The sequence below is a fragment of the Sinohyriopsis cumingii genome, chromosome 15 (genome assembly GCF_028554795.1).
Source record: "Sinohyriopsis cumingii isolate HCF-2022 chromosome 15, ASM2855479v2, whole genome shotgun sequence".
Taxonomy (NCBI): Eukaryota; Metazoa; Mollusca; class Bivalvia; order Unionida; family Unionidae; genus Sinohyriopsis; species Sinohyriopsis cumingii.
The window spans coordinates 53,905,954-53,928,228 of NC_142975.1; the positions used below are offsets into that span (position 1 = coordinate 53,905,954).

Genomic DNA, 22,275 nt, shown 5'->3' on the forward strand with positions numbered 1-22,275 from the left:
GACATGTACACTTAGCATTGTCAAATACCAATGCCATGTGCTAACATTCATATAATCACAGCCACACTGACATGTAGACTTAGCATTGTCAAATACCAATGCCATGTGCTAACATTCATATAATCACAACCACACTGACGTTTCTCTCCTTAAAACCCATTGATGCAATCTTTGCTGCTTACAATAGTTCAGTAGGGGATTCAAAGGTAATGCAAGTATCATTTGTGTTCATCTTTTCACTCGCTAGAGACTAGATGGTAGTTAAAGTTCAGTGGGGTCTTTACAGGTAATACAGCAGTAATAACACCTCTACCCAGTTCAAGTGTTGATGTTTTATCAACACAAATCAACTGTACAAACACGAGCATGTGCTTATTAATGTCTATCAATCAGTCTGTTTCATGGCTAAAATCAGCCTGAAAAGCATGGGTCAATTAACAGTATTTTAACATGATTAAGATTACAAATAATAATAATAAAGAGAACTAATCCGAATGTTTAATTCAGCGTGTTGAATACATTTCATACAATAGGTGCTTCTATTTTTATGGACATAGCACACTTTCGTCAATATGTTGTTTGTAAATTGTCCAAAGAATTAATTTTCCCTCTTTCTGCCACATTTTGCTGGGGTTTGCTAATAACCTGTTGATTCTTGAATCACTCTTTAAAAACGAATCACGCTTGAACACTACTTCAATGGCTAATGTATTGTTGTGCATTGTATAATTGGAGTAAAATTCCAACTTCAAAAAAATGTAACCAGTTGATCATAAACTTTATTAGAATAGGCTTTAAAATTTTCATTCAATGCAGTGATATGTAATAATATCAGTGTTCTTCTCTTTGATGTCTGAAAATAAATTCAGATGAATTGTTTGCCTTATGTAAGTGATGCAAATGCAAATTAGCTAAATGGACTATCCCAAAGCAAAATTTGACACAACACATCACTGCAGCTGTTGTCTGACAATTAAATATATTCTAAATGGTGGTTGTTTTTTTGTGTGACTGCCTTTCCTTTCAATTGCCTGTATATCAGCTGTATGCCTCAAGGAGCTGAGCTTTGAGCAGGACTGTTTCTTGTTCATATAGACTACAGATTACAGGCATGTCATGGTGGTCAAAAAATGTATGGTTTTTCTGTTGTTAAAATAACTTTGGAATTAAGATTTCTGAAAATCATGTTATTCAAAAATGACCATGTTGGGTTCTTTTATAGACCAAAATAGTATTTTTCTTGTGACATGGCATGTTATGGCAGGTATATGCTTCTACATTTTTTTATTTCTTGCACTATATAATTGTTACAATGGATGTTAATTAAAAATACTAGATAGTTTTTCCAGACCTCTATTCTTGATTTATCTTAAGTGAAATTCAATAAATGTATAGAATAATACATGAAACAATTAAAGAAAGTGTTTACATAACTCGTAGTATGTACATATCTTCATAAATTAGACCATCTGATTCAGGGTTAGCATCTTTCAAAAGCCTGGACACTTTTCTAAAAATTGTTTTCTCCACATCCTAATGTGATTGAAGATAAAATAGGGAATGCATCAATAACATTGACAACTGACTTTCCATCTACATTAACAATGATTGAATGCATAATTAAACATGCACTGGGCTTAGTGATATGTGTTGGACCAATATCTGATCAGATGATTTTTTCCTGGACTGTCTAAAAATTCATATTGTAACAAAAAGTAGTTATTTAAATTTTTTACATGAGGTAGCATAGGAGCAGAAATATTTTTTCTCACTGCCATGTGAGACAGGAGACAGTTCTATTCGTACTCAGTCTCTCTACTATCTGTCATTTGAACATTGCATTGGAAGTTGTTGCAATACCATCACTGACTTTGCTATCTGTCATTTGAACATTGCATTGCAAGTTGTTGCAATACCATCACTGACTTTAGTATCTGTCATTTGAACATTGCATTGGACATCTCTGCAGTACCATCACTAGCTTTAGTATCTGCCATTTGAACATTGCCGTGGACGTCTCTGCAATACCATCACTGGTTCTGTAACTGATGATGGATAATGCATAGTGTGCTGGCCAGATCAGCACAACAGACATCTTTTGCTGGGTATGTAAAGGTCCTGCCTCTTCTACTTGCATCACTCATTCAATATGAAGGAGGAAGCTGCTTTTGGTACTTCCAGCACTCATTCAGGGTGGGGGAGGCTGCCTTTAGTTGTAGCACTCATTCAAGGTGGAGGAGAGGGGGCCAGTGGGGGTATCCATATCCTATGAACACATTTTTAGTTCTGCCATAAAATTAGAACTTAATAACAGCAAATCTGTGCATGAAACATAAATTACCTTTATTTTGCTTTTTCATGGATTCAGATGACTAGCACTCTTAATGTTTCAAAATCAATTTCTAGTGCATTGTTACTTACAAGCAGACCAGGTACAGCAGATATTTACAACAGTAAAAATCATTAAAACCTTTGTATACTCAAATATTACAATTGTTATAAGTATTGCAACTGTTACAAATGTTACAATCGTTGCAAATATTACAATTGTTACAAATGTTACAATTGTGCTAAGCATAATGCAATACATTTCATTCTAGGGTATATATGTTGCAGACATCTAAGGTTACTATAGCTACATTAAGTAGTAGTCAGTGGAATCAATGATGGAATGATAGTTTTTAGACAATCTATCATTTATTTTACTGCACTGCAATCATGATGCCTGAGTGTGCATGTGTGTATTTGAGTGTGTATTTGGGGGGAGATTTCGCAGATTTTGGTTTTTGGAATTAGACTTTGAAAGGGTTTCTTTTGTTTTGCATAAAAACTATCAACTTGATCTGTTTTTCTCTGAATAATCTACTGTTTTAACTGGAACAGGGGGTTCCTCCATGATGCCCCATTGCTAGACTTCACTATAAACTGCCACACTGCAGACATTGCAGTGATATGACTGAAAAAATTGGTAAAGCTATGTTACAAATCCAAATCACACACACACAAACACACACACACACACACACACACACAAACACACAATACTTTCTATGACCTTCTCCATTAGTAGTGCCTAAATTTGCCACTAATAATATTTTCTGTGACCTTCAGCAATATTCGTGCCAGCATTTGTCACGATTCCATACTTTCTATAACCTTGTGACCGAGCATTAAAAAGTCTGCATTTACCACTAAGTCATGCATTCTATGACCTTTGAGCATTAGTAGTGACAGTATATACAGTACCACTAAGTCTTACATTCTATGACCTTTGAGCATTGGTAGTGACAGTATATACCACTAAGTCATGCATTCTATGACCTTTGAGCATTAGTAGTGACAGTATATATACAACTAAGTCATGCATTCTATGACCTTTGAGCATTGGTAGTGACAGTATATACCACTAAGTCATGCATTCTATGACCTTTGAGCATTAGTAGTGACAGTATATATACAACTAAGTCATGCATTCTATGACCTTTGAGCATTAGTAGTGACAGTATATACAACTAAGTCATGCATTCTATGACCTTTGAGCATTGGTAGTGACAGTATATACCACTAAGTCATGCATTCTATGACCTTTGAGCATTAGTAGTGACAGTATATACCACTAAGTCATGCATTCTATGACCTTTGAGCATTGGTAGTGACAGTATATACCACTAAGTCATGCATTCTATGACCTTTGAGCATTAGTAGTGACAGTATATACCACTAAGTCATGCATTCTATGACCTTTGAGCATTAGTAGTGACAGTATATACCACTAAGTCATGCATTCTATGACCTTGCAGCATTGGTAGTGACAGTATATACCACTAAGTGATGCATTCTATGACCTTTGAGCATTAGTAGTGACAGTATATGCCACTAAGTCATACATTCTATGACCTTTGAGCATTAGTAGTGACAGTATATACCACTAAGTCATGCATTCTATGACCTTTGAGCATTGGTAGTGACAGTATATACAACTAAGTCATGCATTCTATGACCTTTGAGCATTAGTAGTGACAGTATATACAGTACCACTAAGTCTTACATTCTATGACCTTTGAGCATTAGTAGTGACAGTATATGCCACTAAGTCATGCATTCTATGACCTTTGAGCATTGGTAGTGACAGTATATACCACTAAGTCATGCATTCTATGACCTTTGAGCATTGGTAGTGACAGTATATACAACTAAGTCATGCATTCTATGACCTTTGAGCATTGGTAGTGACAGTATATACCACTAAGTCATGCATTCTATGACCTTTGAGCATTGGTAGTGACAGTATATACCACTAAGTCATGCATTCTATGACCTTTGAGCATTGGTAGTGACAGTATATACAACTAAGTCATGCATTCTATGACCTTTGAGCATTAGTAGTGACAGTATATACAGTACCACTAAGTCTTACATTCTATGACCTTTGAGCATTAGTAGTGACAGTATATGCCACTAAGTCATGCATTATATGACCTTTGAGCATTAGTAGTGACAGTATATACAGTACCACTAAGTCTTAACATTCTATGACCTTTGAGCATTAGTAGTGACAGTATATACAACTAAGTCATGCATTCTATGACCTTTCAGCATTGGTAGTGACAGTATATGCCACTAAGTCATGCATTCTATGACCTTTGAGCATTGGTAGTGACAGTATATACCACTAAGTCATGCATTCTATGACCTTTCAGCATTGGTAGTGACAGTATATGCCACTAAGTCATGCATTCTATGACCTTTCAACAGTAATAATGCTACTTTTCTTTGACCTTCAGCATTAGTAATGCCTACATTAGCCACTAACACATACTTTCTAAGGTCTTAAATTTGTGACACTATAAACCAAAGATAATAGGATTTGGGATGAGAGTGGAGTGTGTATGGAATTTAGCTATATTTAAATTCAATCAGTTTTCCACAAAGTTAAGGTGGAATAATAACAGTAAATATTCAATGTAGGATATCAAAATATATCAGAGTGTAATGTTGAAAATAATTTTTTTTAATACAGATGTGTTTGTTGTTTGTTTTATTTTTATTCAATTTCTTTTCGTTGAAAAGGCCATGACACAACAGCCAGTGCTATATCCTGGACACTCTACTCTTTGGCTGAACATCCAGAGATCCAGAGTAAAGTTTATGAAGAGATAAACAGTGTCCTTCATGACAGTGAATCCAATGATTTACAATGGTAAAAATTATTTAATCTGTTTGTAAGACAGTTCCAGTTTTTTATTCTCATTTACAGTTCTCATAAATGTTTCATCTTCACAAAATATATGGAAACAGGCCTACTTTTCCAAATTAGATTTTTGTGTAAAACATTGTTCTGCTAGCTGAAACTATAGCTGCTTTTCTTCATTCATAAAAGTATGCTGGCTAGAGCTAAAAAGAAACAAAAATTTCCTATCTTAATATTCACTGAATGTATTCAAGAAGATTATGAATAGATTTTGATGTCAATAAAGGCATCACTTCATCCTCTTTTCCTTGCCTACATCAGTATGTATTGTTTATTTAAAAAGGATTTTAATAGTTGCAGGTATCAACAAAGGTGCCTATCCTCTTTTGTTTGTCTATGTCGGTAGTTATTGTCGTGCATGCTCCTAGGTAAGCAGTATTGAAAACACTCATCTAGAGCTAATAAAATAATACTGATGGGGTCTTAAGTAAACTTTGGGACGATTCCAATGAAAAATCAAATTAATGTAGTGTTATTTTTCCACATTTCTCACTAAACTCAGTATACTTATTAATATTCCATAATTGCTGAAAAACAATGGTTATGGGCTGAAACTTTATTACCTGTTCATTAAATGCAGGGACAATTGCAAACATATCAGGAAGTGATTTGACTCAATTTATATCACACATAGATGTGTACAATTTAAATTAATGAAATTTTGGATACATTGATCACAGGTCTCTGGAATTTCTTATAATACTATATACTGCACATGTCTGATAGCATTTACTTTTTGATCAACTAAAATTTACGATAAAAGACCCAAAATAGGACCTTGGGAGTTTCTGATAAGCCACAGGAAACTTGTGTTTAGACCTGGTAAATAATTGTTTTAACTGAAACCAATACACAGATAACAACCTGCTCTTATATGTATTGATTACATTGCAGTAGTTGTGAAATGGCCTTGTTGTTTCAGTAAGAAGTATAATCTAACCTCTACCAAAACCAGGTATCTGGGGAAACTAGTTAGCTTCTTTAACCAAATTTGAGTGGACTATTCATTTGTAGCCTCTACTGGAGCCAGGTACCTGGGGAAACTAGTTACCTTCCTCAACCAAATTTGAGCAGACTATCCATTTTCATAGGTGAAGAGGGATTCTCAACAAAAGTTAAATCATTTTTAAAATGGCATGGGAAAGACAATTTAAGTATGTCATTCAATACAACAGCTGGTGAATCATTACATAGAATGTTACTCTCTTTAATATCTGGAGACTCATTATGTAATATGTCATTTTCTACATTAACTATAGACTCTTTATGTAATAAGTCATTCTCTGCATTAACTAGACATTCATTATGTAATGTCATTCTCTACATTAACTAAAACTCTATGTAATACGTTGGGGCCCTGAGTGGCCAAGTTGTCTAAAGCGCTTATCATTACGGATCACTGCCATCTCACCTCTGTCTGCGTGAATTCGAGTCTCAGGATTGGCTAACGTGGGTATGTGAGAAAGCCTGCCAGTAGCTTCTCATGGGTCGGTGGTTCTTCCTGGGGTTTTCCAAGGTTCTTCCTCCACCAGTTATACTGGCCACCAAGTATACCCTATCTTGTGCTGAAAATGGCATTAAACCCTACAACAACAACAATGTAATAAGTCATTCTCTACATTAACTAGAGATTCATTATGTAATGTCATTCTCTACATTAACTATAGACTCATTATGTAATATGTCATTCTCTACATTAACTAGAGACTCATTATGTAATGTTATTCTCTACATTAACTATAGACTATGTAATAAGTCATTCTCTACATTAACTATAGACTCTATGCAAAAAGTCATTCTCTACATTAACTATAGACTATGTAATAAGTCATTCTCTACATTAACTAGAGACTCATTATGTAATGTCATTCTCTACATTAACTATAGACTCTATGCAAAAAGTCATTCTCTACATTAACTATAGACTATGTAAAAAGTCATTCTCTACATTAACTATAGACTCTTTATGTAATATATCATTCTCTACATTAACTAGAGACTCATTATGTAATGTTATTCTCTACATTAACTATAGACTCTATGTAATAAGTCATTCTCTACATTAACAATAGACTCTATGTAATAAGTCATTCTCTACATTAACTAGAGACTCATTATGTAATGTCATTCTCTACATTAACTATAGACTCTATGTAAAAGGTCATTATCTACATTAACTATAGACTCATTATGTAATGTTATTCTCTACATTAACTAAAGACTCATTATGTAATAAGTCATTATCTACATTAACTAGAGACTCATTATGTGATAAGTCATTCTCTACATTAACTATAGACTCATTATGTAATAAGTCATTCTCTACATTAACTAGAGACTCATTATGAAATATGTCATTCTCTAGTAACTAGATACTCATTTTACAGTATGTCATTCTCTACAGTAACCACTATAATTAACTAGAGACTCATTCTATAATGTCTTTCTCTACAATAACTAGATACTCTTTTTACAGTATGTCTTTCTCTACAATAACCACTATAATTAATTGGAGACTCATTATGTAATGTCATTCACTATAGACTGATGTAGTATGTGATTCACAACAATAACTCGAGACTCTTTATAGTCAGTATGTCATTCACATCAACACCTGGTGATATATGGAGGATATTTGCTTGTATCACACAGAAATGGATATATTGCATTATTCTCACAAGTATCAAAGCCATGAGTGAAAATCCTTGAGGTTTTCCTAGAGTCATAAGATGAAATATGTCCATTATTCACTTGTAACAGCAGGTTTCTTTTTATTTTATGCTCAGACATGCTGGCTAGCTAAAGTGTATACCAGATTAAAGTCACAGATTTTTTACTGTAATATCAGCTGTTTACCATTTATGTATTGCTGTATTTGGTGTACATTCACAGGGAAATATAAGTAGTAACTTGTCTCCTAGTTCAAGGTAAACAAGCATATAAAATTAAAAATCCAAATTAATTTCATAGTGGGAGTGTTCTTTTGCAAGACCATTCAACATTCTTCTCTGTACCAAATGACTGACAATATGGTAGTTGAAATGCCTTGGTGATCGTGTTTATTATGTGACAGTGATGATGTCTGTTGACTCGAGTGAATTATGAAAGTTATTTTGTTTGGAAAATTCAATATTGCATGGACTAGCTTAAAATAAATCATAATATTTAACTCACAAATTCCATATTTCATTGATCATTGAGGATTGTTGACACATGCATTTCAGGGAAGATCTACCAAAGCTTGAATACTTGACAATGGTCATCAAGGAAGGAATGCGTTTTCATGGCCCAGTTTTCGGTATACAACGACAATTTACTAAAGAGTTTGAAATCGATGGACATACTTTTCCTGCTAGTACTATTGTCACTGTTCAAATCCTCAATCTCCACCACAACAAAGATGTATGGGACAATCCAGAAGAATTTATTCCAGAGAGGTTCTCCAAGGAAAATTTAACAAAAATGGATTCCTACCAGTATGTGCCATTCTCTGCTGGACCAAGGTCAGTTCCTCTGTAAAATGTTTGAGCACCTTTCTCAACAGTTGTGTTTTTTTTTATTAGCTCCAATGGTCAGAGACCGGAAGTATTTATGGGACAGTCTTCTGTCCATTGACTGTCATCTGTTTATCCATTAGCCTGAGTTCATTATCATGGTACTCTTCCTAAACTACTTGGAGGATTGCCTTGAAACTTTGCACACACATTTGTTCCATGGTCTAATTGGTCCTAAATTAAAATTATGCTTCTAAAACTTTCAGTTTGTCTGCCATATTGACAGTCTTGAAAATCTTGTTATCACAGTTCCCCTTGGATGGATGGATGGTCTTATCAATAACAGGTTTTCGCTGAAAGACTTATTTTAGTGTCTAGTTGGTCTTAAAAGAAAATAGCCCCCATCGGCTGTCTAATATGGGCATCATGGCAACAATCTGTAACATCTTGTTATCACTACTAGTACAGAATATCATATCAACATGGGATGTTCACCACAAGATGTCAAGTTGATCCTAAATGAAAATGATGCTGATCTTAAGTCCAGCATGACTGCCATGGCAGCGTCTTGAAAATCTTGTTATCACTACCACTTTTGAATGTATAGTTGTATCAGCATGGATTTTTCACTAACAAACTTCTTATCATGTCTCGCTGGTCCTAAACAAAAATCTCATCAATCTGATATCCAATATGATCACCATAACAGCCATCTTAGAAGTCTTGTCAATCTGATATCCAATATAATCACCATGACAGCCATCTTAGAAATCTTGTCAATCTTGTATCCAATATAATCACCATGACAGCCATCTTAGAAATCTTATCAATCCGATATCCAATATGATCACCATGACAGCCATCTTAGAAATCTTGTCAATCTGATATCCAATATGATCACCATGAGAGCCATCTTAGAAATCTTGTCAATCTGATATTCAATATGGTCACCATGACAGCCATCTTAGAAATCTTGTCAATCTGATATCCAATGTGATCATGGTGACAGCCATCTTAGAAATCTTGTCAATCTGATATCCAATATGATCACCATGACAGATATGTTTTATTAAACCTTGTCAGTCTGATATCCAATATGATCACCATGACAGCCATGATAGAAATCTTGTCAGTTTGATATCCAATATGATCACCATGACAGCCATCTTATAAATTTTGCTGTCACAACTCTGCTTGAACAGAATGTCATACTTACATTGGAATTTCCCCAGAAGACTTTTTGTTATGTTCATTCAATGGTCTTAAATGAAAATGGTGCTGATCCAATACAACCATGACATCAGCCACGTTTCAAATATTGTTATTGCTACTCCTGAATGGAAAGTCAGTTCTTGAAAATATCTCTACTCCAGATCAGTCAGTCAGTTTACCAATAGACTTATTATACCAAGTTGGTCCCAAATGAAAATGGTGCCAGTCGTATATCCAGTACGGCCACCATGATATCAGTCTTAAAAATCTTGTTGTCACTACTCTCCTGTAAGGGATGATCATCATAATATGGGTTTTCACCAAAAAAATTCTAATGATGTCTACTTTGTCCAAATTAAAATAGGGCCAATCTGATACAAAAATGTGTACTGCAAAATTAAAAATCTTGTTCTCACTGAAATGTATCAGAATTTCAACACTTGAAACTGTTTGACCCTTACATACTACAAAAGATTTCACATGAAACCAGCTAAAAATGAGTATACTAAATTTTTTATGACTATTACTGTTTTTTAAATAGTTGTTCACATATTTTTAAAAATTATTTTTAAGCATTATATAATTCCTAAAATATTAGTCAACAATTGTTTATTTTATAATATAACATTTATATTTTTTCTGTGATTTCATATATCATTACTGTATAATTTCAATTTAAAACTAAATGCTTGGGATGAAAGAATTGATATTTAATTCTACCATTTCACCTCCTTGTACAGTCCATGGAGGATTTAAAGAAGTATTTATGTTGTACAATAGATACGTCATTCGGAGCTACATGTCACTAACAGTAACACTCATAATATAACAGATCACTCAGGTGGCCTAAGTGATTAGAGCACCTGCCTTGGATGCAGAAGGAGCCAGATTTGAACCCTGGCTGAGTCATACCAAAGACTTATAAAAATGGTATACTAGCAGCTGCCTTGCATGGCACTCAGCATTAAGAGGTTAGTGTTAGGAATGATTGGCATGGTGTCATGATAATGTGACTGGGTGGGACATGATGCTACATGTCTTTGACATGATGCCCCAGTGCTGGCCATAAGCAGCCACATTACTGACATTGTAGTTACATGACTGAAAATTGTTAAAGCTACCTTTAAAAAATCCAAATCACACCATCTCACACATATAATGTAACAGGGTGGCAGTATCACAGAGGAGTTCCCACACTACAAGAAATCAGGAAAAAGTTGAGAGAAAGAATCAGTTCTGAACCAAGATAAGCCATTTTTTTATTACATTATGATCAAAGATTGGAGAAAATTGGGGAAGTTTTAGCCACCACTTAATGACATAAAATATGTAATTGAGTCATTGAACTGACTGCGAATTAAATTTCTTGAGTTGACTGGTATTATCAGAGGTTGCATAACTTTTCAGTCAGTTGAGATACAATTACTGAATCGATCATTTGGATGCATGTCCTAAAATATATATTTGTAGAGACAATCCAAGCTTTCAGATGATTGAATTCATCAGGAAGATTAGCTACTCCTTAGTCCACTCAATATCAAGATCTTTTCTTATGCAGAAGATGACCAGTCTAACATAACACTGCCAACACGCTGTTATGTATGATCATGGTAGATGTTAGAGAATAATAAAGCTTATTTTTCTCATGCCTTCTTTGAATATGTAAATAATGTAAAATTAACAAAAATGTAGTATGATAAATCTTTGCTTATTATTTGTCAGTTCGTACTGGTAACACAGTGTTATGTATTATCAGCAATAGCAACCTTCAACATCCCAACTCGCCAATGCAGTAAATGTTGCCATCAGACCATGCAAAATATATAGAAATATACCAGCTGTTGGAGCAATTTCAATGCAGTATCCTGTGCTCTGGGTGTCCTAAATGACAATGACTGCATGTATTATTCAGTCCATAGATGGATTACTTTTGGCACCAACAAGACATAAGCAGGACAGAACTGATGTTGTTGTTGTTGTTGTTGTTGTTGTGGGGTTTAACGCCATTTTTCAGCACATGATAGGCTATGCATGGTGGCCAGTATTAATGGTGGAGGAAGAACCCAGGAAAACCCCGGGAAGAACCACCGACCCACGAGAAGCTACTGGCAAGAACAGGACTGAGGAAAACCAATCCTCCTCTCATCCTGATGAAAAATATTGGATGTGTTGAGGAAAACTTTACTGCTTACTCATCCCTGGGTAAAGTAGATGCTTACACCTTGAAAATATTTGAGTGCATTTCATACGCTTAAGAAACCTCAAAGCTCAACATTGCTTAACATATAGATACATCAGTTATTTTGCCTATTTTGTCTACTTGTTGTCAGTCCAGCATAGGTCACAAAGGAAGCTGACTTTTATTTTTATACAGGCACCCAGTGGAAATGAATAAATTGGTTAAAATCATGAGAGTATTACTCTCAAATTGAGGACAGCTGGTTTAAATACCTTCTAGTACCAAATTTGCATTTGGTACCAGTCATTTCATAGTAAGAGTGTAAGTAATGCTGTACTAAGTGTACTGTGTCATGTAAAGAAATGACAGTAACATTTTCCAAGAGACCTGTATAAGTGTATTTATAATGAAAAAATGAAGTTCTTATAAAGGTAGATCATTTTTAGGGTTTTCGTCCAAATTATCAACATCCCTTTTCTTAAACATTTTCTTCACACCAACTAATCCAGTTAATTGAGTAAAGTTAAAATTTATATATTGTAAAAAATAGAATGAATTACATCCAAATTTATGTGAAATTTGATACTTGTAGTAACTTGTTTCTAGTGACATCTGTGCATTTTATGGTTTAGTACATGTCATAATTCAGATGCTTTTGGAGAGTCTGAAAATAAAAGTAGCTTTTGATTTAAGAATGCAACATGTGTATTAATTAAATTTAGTAATTAATTAACTTTGAGAAAATCAATATTGTATAGGATGACAAACCTGGAAAAGACCCAGAGATTTTTGTTAAAAAAAAGAGTGGAAATCTGGGTTTCAGCAGTGCATAGTTAATGGTTGTGTGCAATGCTTGCACTACACAATAGTACCAGGTCAACATAATGCAATTACTGTGCAGAAGATGAATTATCTTTTACTTTATTTTAGAATTTAAATAATGACTTGGCAAGAGGTATCTATTTCAAAAGATAATTAATTGTTTCAAATACATAATCCCCGTGTACTAGTGTGTTTGATGACTACATGTAGTTAAAATGGCAACAGGTATTTATCTATTTTGAATGGATACTTCTTCTCAACTTATTTTCTTAATCTGGATATTGAATGCTTCTAATTGTAACACTAAACACAACCAGATTGTATATATATATATATATATATATATATATATATATATATATATATAGATATTCACATTGATATTTCTTTTGAAGTCATTAAAATTGAAGTCTAGTATTTGGAACATTGAAAACTGGTATTTTTCTATTGAAATAGATGTTTATTTTTAAAGTTATTATTCATTAATTGGAAATGAAAATTTTAGTTTTCAGCTCACTTTTAAACATTATACTCCAAATATCTCTAAGCAGCAAAGAAATTAAATAAGAATTATATCTGAGAATGCAAGTATTACATTCTTGTAAAAATTACTTGTTGCATACAAAACTATATTAGCAATACAGCACTCTTTCACCTCATATCATTTATAGCTAATTTAATTTCAGATATTAGTAGATATTTCTACACATAGTATCTTATTTTGTAATCTTTATATAATTAAATTTATTATTATATAATTTTCCCCATAACTTATAATACAATATACATATTTTTCCCAACAGGAATTGTATTGGCCAACATTTTGCAATGCATGAAATGAAGGTTGTCATCTCAAAACTAATTCATAGGTAAGTACTTAGACAGGAGTATACACTGATTCACAGGTAAGTACTTAGACAGGAGTATACACTGATTCACAGGTGTGTAATTAGCTGTATATTATACAGATTCACTTAGATGTATACAATCTTTCATGGGTATGTGCTTTGACAGGTGTATACACTCATTCATAGGTATGTGTGTATGTGCGTGATTTAGATTTTTACGTAGCTTTAACAATTTTTCAGTCATATTGCTACGATGTCTGCAGTGTGGCAGTTTATAGTGATGTCTAGCACTGGGACATCATGCTGCAGACATGTAGCATCATATCTGACCCAGTCACATTATCCTGACACGAGGCTGACTAGTCCTAACACTAGCCCTTAATTATGAGTGCCTAGTGAGGCAGCTGTTAGTAACATTTTTTATAAGTCTTTGGTATGACTCGGTTGGGGTTTGAACCCATGACATCCCACATCTGAGATGGATGCTTTAATATGTAGGTATGTACTTAGGTGTATACACTGATTCATAGGCAAGTAGCTAGACAGGAGTATACACTCATCCATAAGTATATAACTAGACAGGTGTGTACATTCATTCTTAGGTATGCAATAATAATAATAATAATGAGGACTTTGTATAGCGCCTAATCTTTAGAAGCTCTAAGTGCTTTACAACACGAGACAACACCTATAAGGTAAAAATATAATGATATGATTACAAAAGCAAACACCATGAGATTAGAAAACATTAAAAAACATGCTGAGAATATTTAAGGTAGGAAACATTATTAGGTCTTAAGTTTGTTCTTGCAGTTGAAATAAGTGAGTTTTGAGAGCCCTCTTGAATGTGATCACTGTGTCTTTGTGTCTAAGTTCAGTGGGCAATTCAGTGTACTTAGGTGAATACATTTAATCAAAGATAAGCAATTACACTGATTCATAGGTAATTACTTGACTGGTATATACAATGAGTCATTGGTAATTACTCGACTGGTATATACACTGATTCATAGGTAATTACTTGACTGGTATATACAATGAGTCATAGGTAATTACTTGACTGGTATATACACTGATTCATAGGTAATTACTTGACTGGTATATACAATGAGTCATAGGTAAGTATACTATTTGTCCCATGATATGTCCAAATGGTCAGGGTAATAGATTTGTCTAAAAGTGGAGGTTGGACTAATTGTCAGATGCAGATATCATTAGCAAATATTTGCAAATATTTTGAAGCAGTGTCATCAAGCTTAGGCTTATCATAGGATAAATACAGTAGGAGATTATTTCATTTGAGTAGAGTGTACCATTTGTGCATGTATAACAGCGAACAGTCAAACCTGCAGTCACATAATGTGTTTGTGTTTAACATGCTCTTAATATTAAACAGGATAGATGCAGGCCTGCGGTCACATGTGTTTGTGTTTAACATTTGCATAGTTGTAAACAATGTAAGCTCACACCAGCTGTCACATGTGTTTGTGTATAACAAATGCATAGTTGTAAACAATGTAAGCTCACACCAGCTGTCACATGTGTTTGTGTATAACAAACGCTTAATTGTGAACTGCATAGACTGAGACCTGGTGTCACAAACAATGTTTGTATACAACACCTGTTAATTTTGAAGAGCATGGACAGACCTTCTGTTGTGTGTAACATATGCTTAATTGTGAACTATATGGACTGAGACCTGCAGTGAAATGCACTTGTGTTTGCATGCTTATATTGAGAACATCATTTATTGAGACTTGATGTCATGTATATTGTTTATAACAGAAACAGCATAGACTCAGACCTACTGTCACATAATGTTGCCACATGTTTATGTGTATAGGACATGCTTAATTGTGATATGCGTAGACTCAGACCTACTGTCACATAATGTTGCCATATGTGTTTGTGTATAGGACATGCTTACTTGTGATATGCATAGACTCAGACCTACTGTCACATAATGTTGCCATATGTGTTTGTGTATAGGACATGCTTAATTGTGATATGCATAGACTCAGACCTACTGTCACATAATGTTGCCATATGTGTTTGTGTATAAGACATGCTTAATTGTGATATGTGTAGACTCAGACCTACTGTCACATAATGTTGCCATATGTTTGTGTATAGGACATGCTTAATTGTGATATGCATAGACTCAGACCTACTGTCACATAATGTTGCCATATGTGTTTGTGTATAGGACATGCTTAATTGTGATATGCGTAGACTCAGACCTACTGTCACATAATGTTGCCATATGTCTTTGTGTATATGACATGCTTAATTGTGATATGCATAGACTCAGATCTACTGTCACATAATGTATAATTGAAACAACCTCTTTCTGATTCATGTTTAACAACTTTAACTCTCAGACTGCTCTGGTGGCCTAGTGATCAGAGTGTCCGCCTTGAATGCAGGAGGTAGTGGGTTAAATCCCCGGTCAAGTCATATCCAAGGCTTACAAAATTGGTTCTAACAGCAACCTCGCTTAACACTCAGTATTAAGAGGTTAGGGCTAGGACTGTTCTGTGTTAGTATGTATAGAGGAGCCACATGAGTATATTGTTAGTTTGTCTTTTCGTGATGTGACACATTTATTTCCCCCACCCCCACCCCCATTGGAATCATACATTAGCAGTACAGGTAAATCTTCTTAAAATCAACAACATGCCCAAAAGTATGGGATACCTTGGGTTTTAAAAATATGTGCGAGTATCATGGCATATTCCTTAAGACAGATTTCCTCCTAGGTCACGTCTTGGAACATCACAAAGCCTCAACACTAAATAGCTATGGCTTTGACTAGCTCTTTGCCTAGGATGGAATGGGGTGCCATGTTAAAAATAAGAGTTGCCCAGGATGGGATGGGGTGCCATGCTAAAAATAAGAGTTGCCCAGGATAGGATGGGGTGCCATGCTAAAAATAAGAGTTGTCCAGGATGGGATGGAGTGCCATGTTAAAAATACGAGTTGCTGACCAATAACTACATGTATATCTTCTAAGAATGAGGTATTTGCAGGAGCAATACATTTTCAGTAAGTGATATCCAATGGCTAACAACTCTAAGTGCTCAGACTATGACCCCATCAAGCCCACCACCTGAATATCTAGCTGGATCATAATTATTTTTTATGACTGGATCATGATGCAGAGCCTATCCATGGGCAGTCACCGCTGGTTCGACCATAAAATTATTCAAGAATCTATTTACACCCTGGCTTATGTCATGCGTAGAGGTAGACATGGAATATCCCAAACAGATTCATCATGCTCGTAGCAACCTTTCTCTAGCTGCTGAAAATATTTATATTCAGTGGCTTTCTCCTTATCATGCTGCCTTTACCCAATATACAGGTAGTAGTAGTACAAATTCCCAGCCTTCGTACAATGAACGATACATAATCCACTATCGGGATCTTCAGCTTTCCACCCAAGAAGAATTGCACATATCCAAGATCTATCCAATTACAGGGTTTGACCAGAGCCCGTGGATGGCACCTTATATTCAGAAAAGCATCCTGCCAGAGCTTTTACCTCGTCTGTTTGAGGTTTAAATTAAGGTGCCTGCCTTTGCATTCATCGAAGATTGGTTGACTAATGCCCCTCTACACAGCAACTGCATAGTCGGTGAGTGGCTAAGTGCCTCCTCTACAATTACTACAGGTAAGGTGCTGGATTCCATAGTTTTTTAAATGGGCTGTATGCACCGTGCAATAGGTGTTGAAGCTGCTGTGGCTGCATGATGCTGCTTTAACCAACTGCATCCATGCATACTTTGTTGTTCCTAGATGGGCTTGACACAATAGTATATTTTAATGTGATTCTAAGGGTCTAATGTACAGCTGTTTTACTATGCTAGACCTGGGAAGCTTCCCACATGACCCAAGTGACTCTTGGCAGCTGCAGATGGCTTCAGGACTAACATTACTACATGTTTTGAACTAGTCTTGTATGTGTGGATACTTGGCTCTGCAAGCTTTTCGCGACTACAATTTAAACCAGACCCTAGAAGCTTTTAGTGACTAGGTGAGTGCTGTGGCACTACAATAGGGCACCTGGTCACAAACCAGCCTCAGAAATGTCGGTGCTGTTACTTAGCGAAATTTGCTGTTCTGTGACGTAACTTACAAACAAGGTGGTTCCAAGATCTCATTATGCTGCTACATGATTAGATGGTAAATCAGATCTACCCTTTAGATCTTTATATGACCCTGATATGCTGACACATGATCTGATGGTAAATTTGGATCTACACTGTTTAAAGTGAAGTTTGAATGATACGTTCTTAAATGAAGTATTTTCACATCTGCACAATACTGATACAAAGTACTTGAAAAGTAAGTCACAAAATGTTTATAAACATACATTTTATAGAAAGTTATGGTGATAACCCAAACATACAATATGCATGAAGGAGCTAATTGCAAAAAGATGCATAGTGTATGGAAATTACAAAACTGTGGTGGGGGTCATAAAAATAATTTCAATGATAAAAATTATATTATTTTAGAAAAGTGTCACAAAGTACTAAAGCACTTTAGAGGGATTACCCATAATCTCTGGTTATTAAATTAATTGGGAATTTGAGAATATAAAATGTATTGAATCTGTTGGTCAAATTATTTGTTATATATGTGCATACATATATGTATATACATATTTATGATGTGTATTAGTATCTACCTATTCAACTTTATATTCATCTGCCTATCTATCTGTCCATATTATTTTCTTTGTGTCTGTCTGTCTTCTGTATGCTCACAGCAATTCTTTGGACCTTGTAATTTGTTAAAATGACTTTTAAAAAGTAATAAGCTGGCACTTTTAAAACCTTAAGACTCATAAATGGGGGGGGGATAAAACATCTAATTAATGAACTTATTATTTGAGAACAGACTTTATAGTTCTATGATAGTTCATTGTTGTCAGCAATATCTCTGATATTATTTTCTATATTTTTATCTGTTCAACTGCCTATTTATACTTGTGTACACACACACACACACACACACACACACACACACACGGTGACCCAAATAAAAAATGCATTAGTTTTACAACATGTAAACTTTTAATTAATACTTCACACTTTCATGCTAAGTGATAAGCATAGGAAATTCTTTCTTGACTTTCAATCTTAGATTTAAGCAGGTCATGCTGTTATACAAGTTAGTTACAAGAAATTGATTTTAAATAAGAAATAAATGTTCCTAAAATTATGCGATTTATTGTGTGGGTCTGTATACATACATATAGACATATGTGTCGAATGATGGACATATAATTAATAGGTACAGTAGAATAAAAAACCACATATTACTAGCATTAGTATTATAGACTGGTTCGATTTTTATGTTTATTTAAAGGTACAAATTTGAGCCAGAGCCAAATTATGTCCCTGAGAAGAAACCAGCAGCAGTTATGAGATCATCCAATGGCATCCGAATGAGAATTTCAAAACGGTAGACGCCTTTTTATGTAAATAAAATCTGCATAGAGAACATGTCATCCAAATGAGAATTTTTCAATGGTGGACTTAGCTTTGTTTGTAAATACAATCTGTGCCAAGAATATGGCATTCATAAATGAATTTCATAAAAGGTAGACTTGTCTTTGTATATAAATACAATTTGTACCAAGAACATTTCAGTTGCAGCAAGAAACTATATATCTCGGATACATGGTGTGTTTATTAAATCCAATGTTTGCAAAACCAAATGTTATGTCTTGTTTAATATGAGTACCAAAATATGATAGTTATGTTTTGTTTTATATGATTAATAAATATCATATATATCTTGTTTAACATGAGAACCAAATATCGAGATATCTTGTTTAACATTAAGACTGTATATCATAAAGATATTTTGTTTAATATGAGTACCAAATATCACAAATGTCTTTTTTAATACGAATACCAAATAGCATATATATCTTGTTTAACATGAGTACCAAATATCTTAGAGATATTTAGTTTAATACGATTACCATAGGTCATAGAGATATCCTGAATGGTATTAGAGTTATGCTCCAGAGGAATAGCAGTATGACGCTTTTGAATGTCAACCATCATGGAGGCCATGAGGTCTTTCAGTAAAAACTTTGTATTGATATGACCATCCATTCAGTAGAAATAGTGACAACAAGATCATCAAGATGACATGTTATACAAGTCTTTCAGTGAAAACTTTGTATTGATACAACATCCATTCAGTAGAATTAGTGACAACAAGATTGTGGTCACTGTGACTGCAACACTAGATCTTAGACTGGTGTCAATTGGAGTAAATTGTTTTAGTTAAAACCCTATGTCAGCATGACCATTAACTTAGAGTTAGTAGGGATACAAAATTTTAAGTTGGTCACCATGGTGGCCATATAGAATGTTCAAGGGTCATCATTTTAATTTAACTGACTAGACATTATAAGAAGTATTTGTTAAAAAAATAACGGTAAATATGATCATCCAGTCTGAAGTCATAACAAGATTTTCATGATGGTCACCATGGCAGCCATACTGGATGACACTGGCGCCATTTGACCTTGAACGATATTCATGTGCTCATAAATTACAGAACCATAACCACCACATCCCGAGTATAAACCTTGCACAGAAACAGCAAATCGCAAAACTGATGGGATAAAATAAAATTATTGCAAAACAGCTTCTCCTTAGGTTTTGATGCTTTCTAGAATCTGGTGGTACATCTGCTGAAAGCAATATTTTGCTTTCCTCCAAGGAAACAAAAGAACACCATTTGTACTCTTGTAAGCAACCTTTGCATGAGTTTTGAAAATCTTTCTAACCAAATAAAATGAAGTTCAGGTTTCTGTTATTGTTTCAATTTGTCTTTTCTGTTGATACTAATGCTGGTACTAAGTAGTAGTAAAATAAAAAAAATTGTGTTCTTTTTCTTACATTCTTTGTAGAATACATCACAGGGGATCACGCATTATAAAGTATCGTTTTTCTAGACATGTACAATGTTTTCATTAATCAGTGATCCAGCATATTTTATTTGATGTCCGTAATTTTTTCAAGAGTGAAGAAACGTGTTTACCCATTTCTTATCTCTCAGACCTCAGAAGACGTATATCTCATTCAAACTGATGTTGTCTGATAGAACTGGATCCAAAATCTGGGACACCCGTGAAGCTTTTACATATAATATATGTATTGAGGGGTATTGTGGAACGCGTGTCATAATAAGGGCTGAATTCCATTTTCGTACTTTGTTTCATCTTTTCTAAACGTTTCTTTGTTTAAAGCATTGTCTAATGCACGGTATACTGAACAGGGAATGGTGTAACTTTGAAAAATGATGTTCTATTTTTGAATCAGGAATGCACTAGGTATGGTGACAACGTTTGCCTTTAACATTTGACGCACATAATATTTCACCTCTAAACATGTTTTGGCGAACATCCGTACAACTTAATAGCTGACCACTATGTTTAACATGACACCCACCCCGTAAACTCTGCGTGCGCCCCTGATGCAGCATGTGCGTGACCATAATGCCCACACCAACAACACTATGCAAACTATCAGAACCATAACGTAAAATGGTTCCCACTTCTCGTGGGTCGGTGGTTCTTTCCGGGATTTTACCAGGTTCTTCCTCCACCATTAATACTGGCCGCCATGTATAGCCTATCATGTGCTGAAAAATGGCGTTAAACCCCACAACAACAACAACAATAAAATGGCTCCATATCTCGATGCTGGATTACTCGAACTGGAGAGACACATTCGAAATGTTCGTTTCAAACAAATGATCTCTGTGATGCGCAAAATAAAAATCTCCGTAACGCGTGACATCCATTTGGAATGGTCCTTTTAATCACATGAAACAACACAAATACATGTTCTCGAAGGTCCAGTATGTGATATCGAGGAAGCTAATCCGAGAATAATTTTTATCACCCGATTTCTGTCCTTATTGACGATTCGAAGAGCAAAGACAAGTTTAAAAGACCTAAACACGCGATTTCGAATGAGAGAGAGAGAGAGAGAGAGAGAGAGAGGGAGAGATGGGGGGGGGGGGGCATGTGTGAAATACACGAATATGCGTGATATCAATATTTACTTAGGACTTGTACGTGATCATTTACAATCGTATGATCAAATTCAAGCATTAGACAATCGTCTGGTTTCCTTGATAAAATCTTGCTCAGATTTAAATACTTCAAAATTTCGAACATAAGATAGTTGATATGAACCCAGAAGTAGAAGGCCAGTATTTGCAGCCAAAATAGGTGACTGCTGATATATGTATATTTTGATTAAAGCTGGTTAAAAAAATCTGAGCCGACGATCACACCGGTGAAGCGTGTACATATAATATATTTCTTTATTTCATACATTGTTTAATGCATGATATCTTGAGTAGGGAATGCCTAAACTATGAAAAATAATGTTTTAGTTGAATCAAGAATGCATTCGGTATGATGTACGT

At 34.7% G+C, this 22,275-nt stretch overlaps 1 protein-coding gene across 1 annotated transcript in view; it reads left to right on the forward strand.

Moving 5' to 3' along the window:
* LOC149781814 (cytochrome P450 4F5-like) overlaps positions 1 to 20,647 on the forward strand; it is a 57,778-nt gene extending 37,131 nt beyond the window's left edge. The window contains exons 8-11 of the mRNA XM_089935986.1: positions 5,071 to 5,200; positions 8,476 to 8,754; positions 13,762 to 13,827; positions 19,183 to 20,647. Of these exons, the coding sequence (XP_089792112.1) occupies positions 5,071 to 5,200; positions 8,476 to 8,754; positions 13,762 to 13,827; positions 19,183 to 19,282 (575 nt within the window). The 3' untranslated portion in view covers positions 19,283 to 20,647. The remainder of the gene's footprint in view (positions 1 to 5,070; positions 5,201 to 8,475; positions 8,755 to 13,761; positions 13,828 to 19,182) is intronic.
* Positions 20,648 to 22,275: the final 1,628 nt, after the last annotated feature.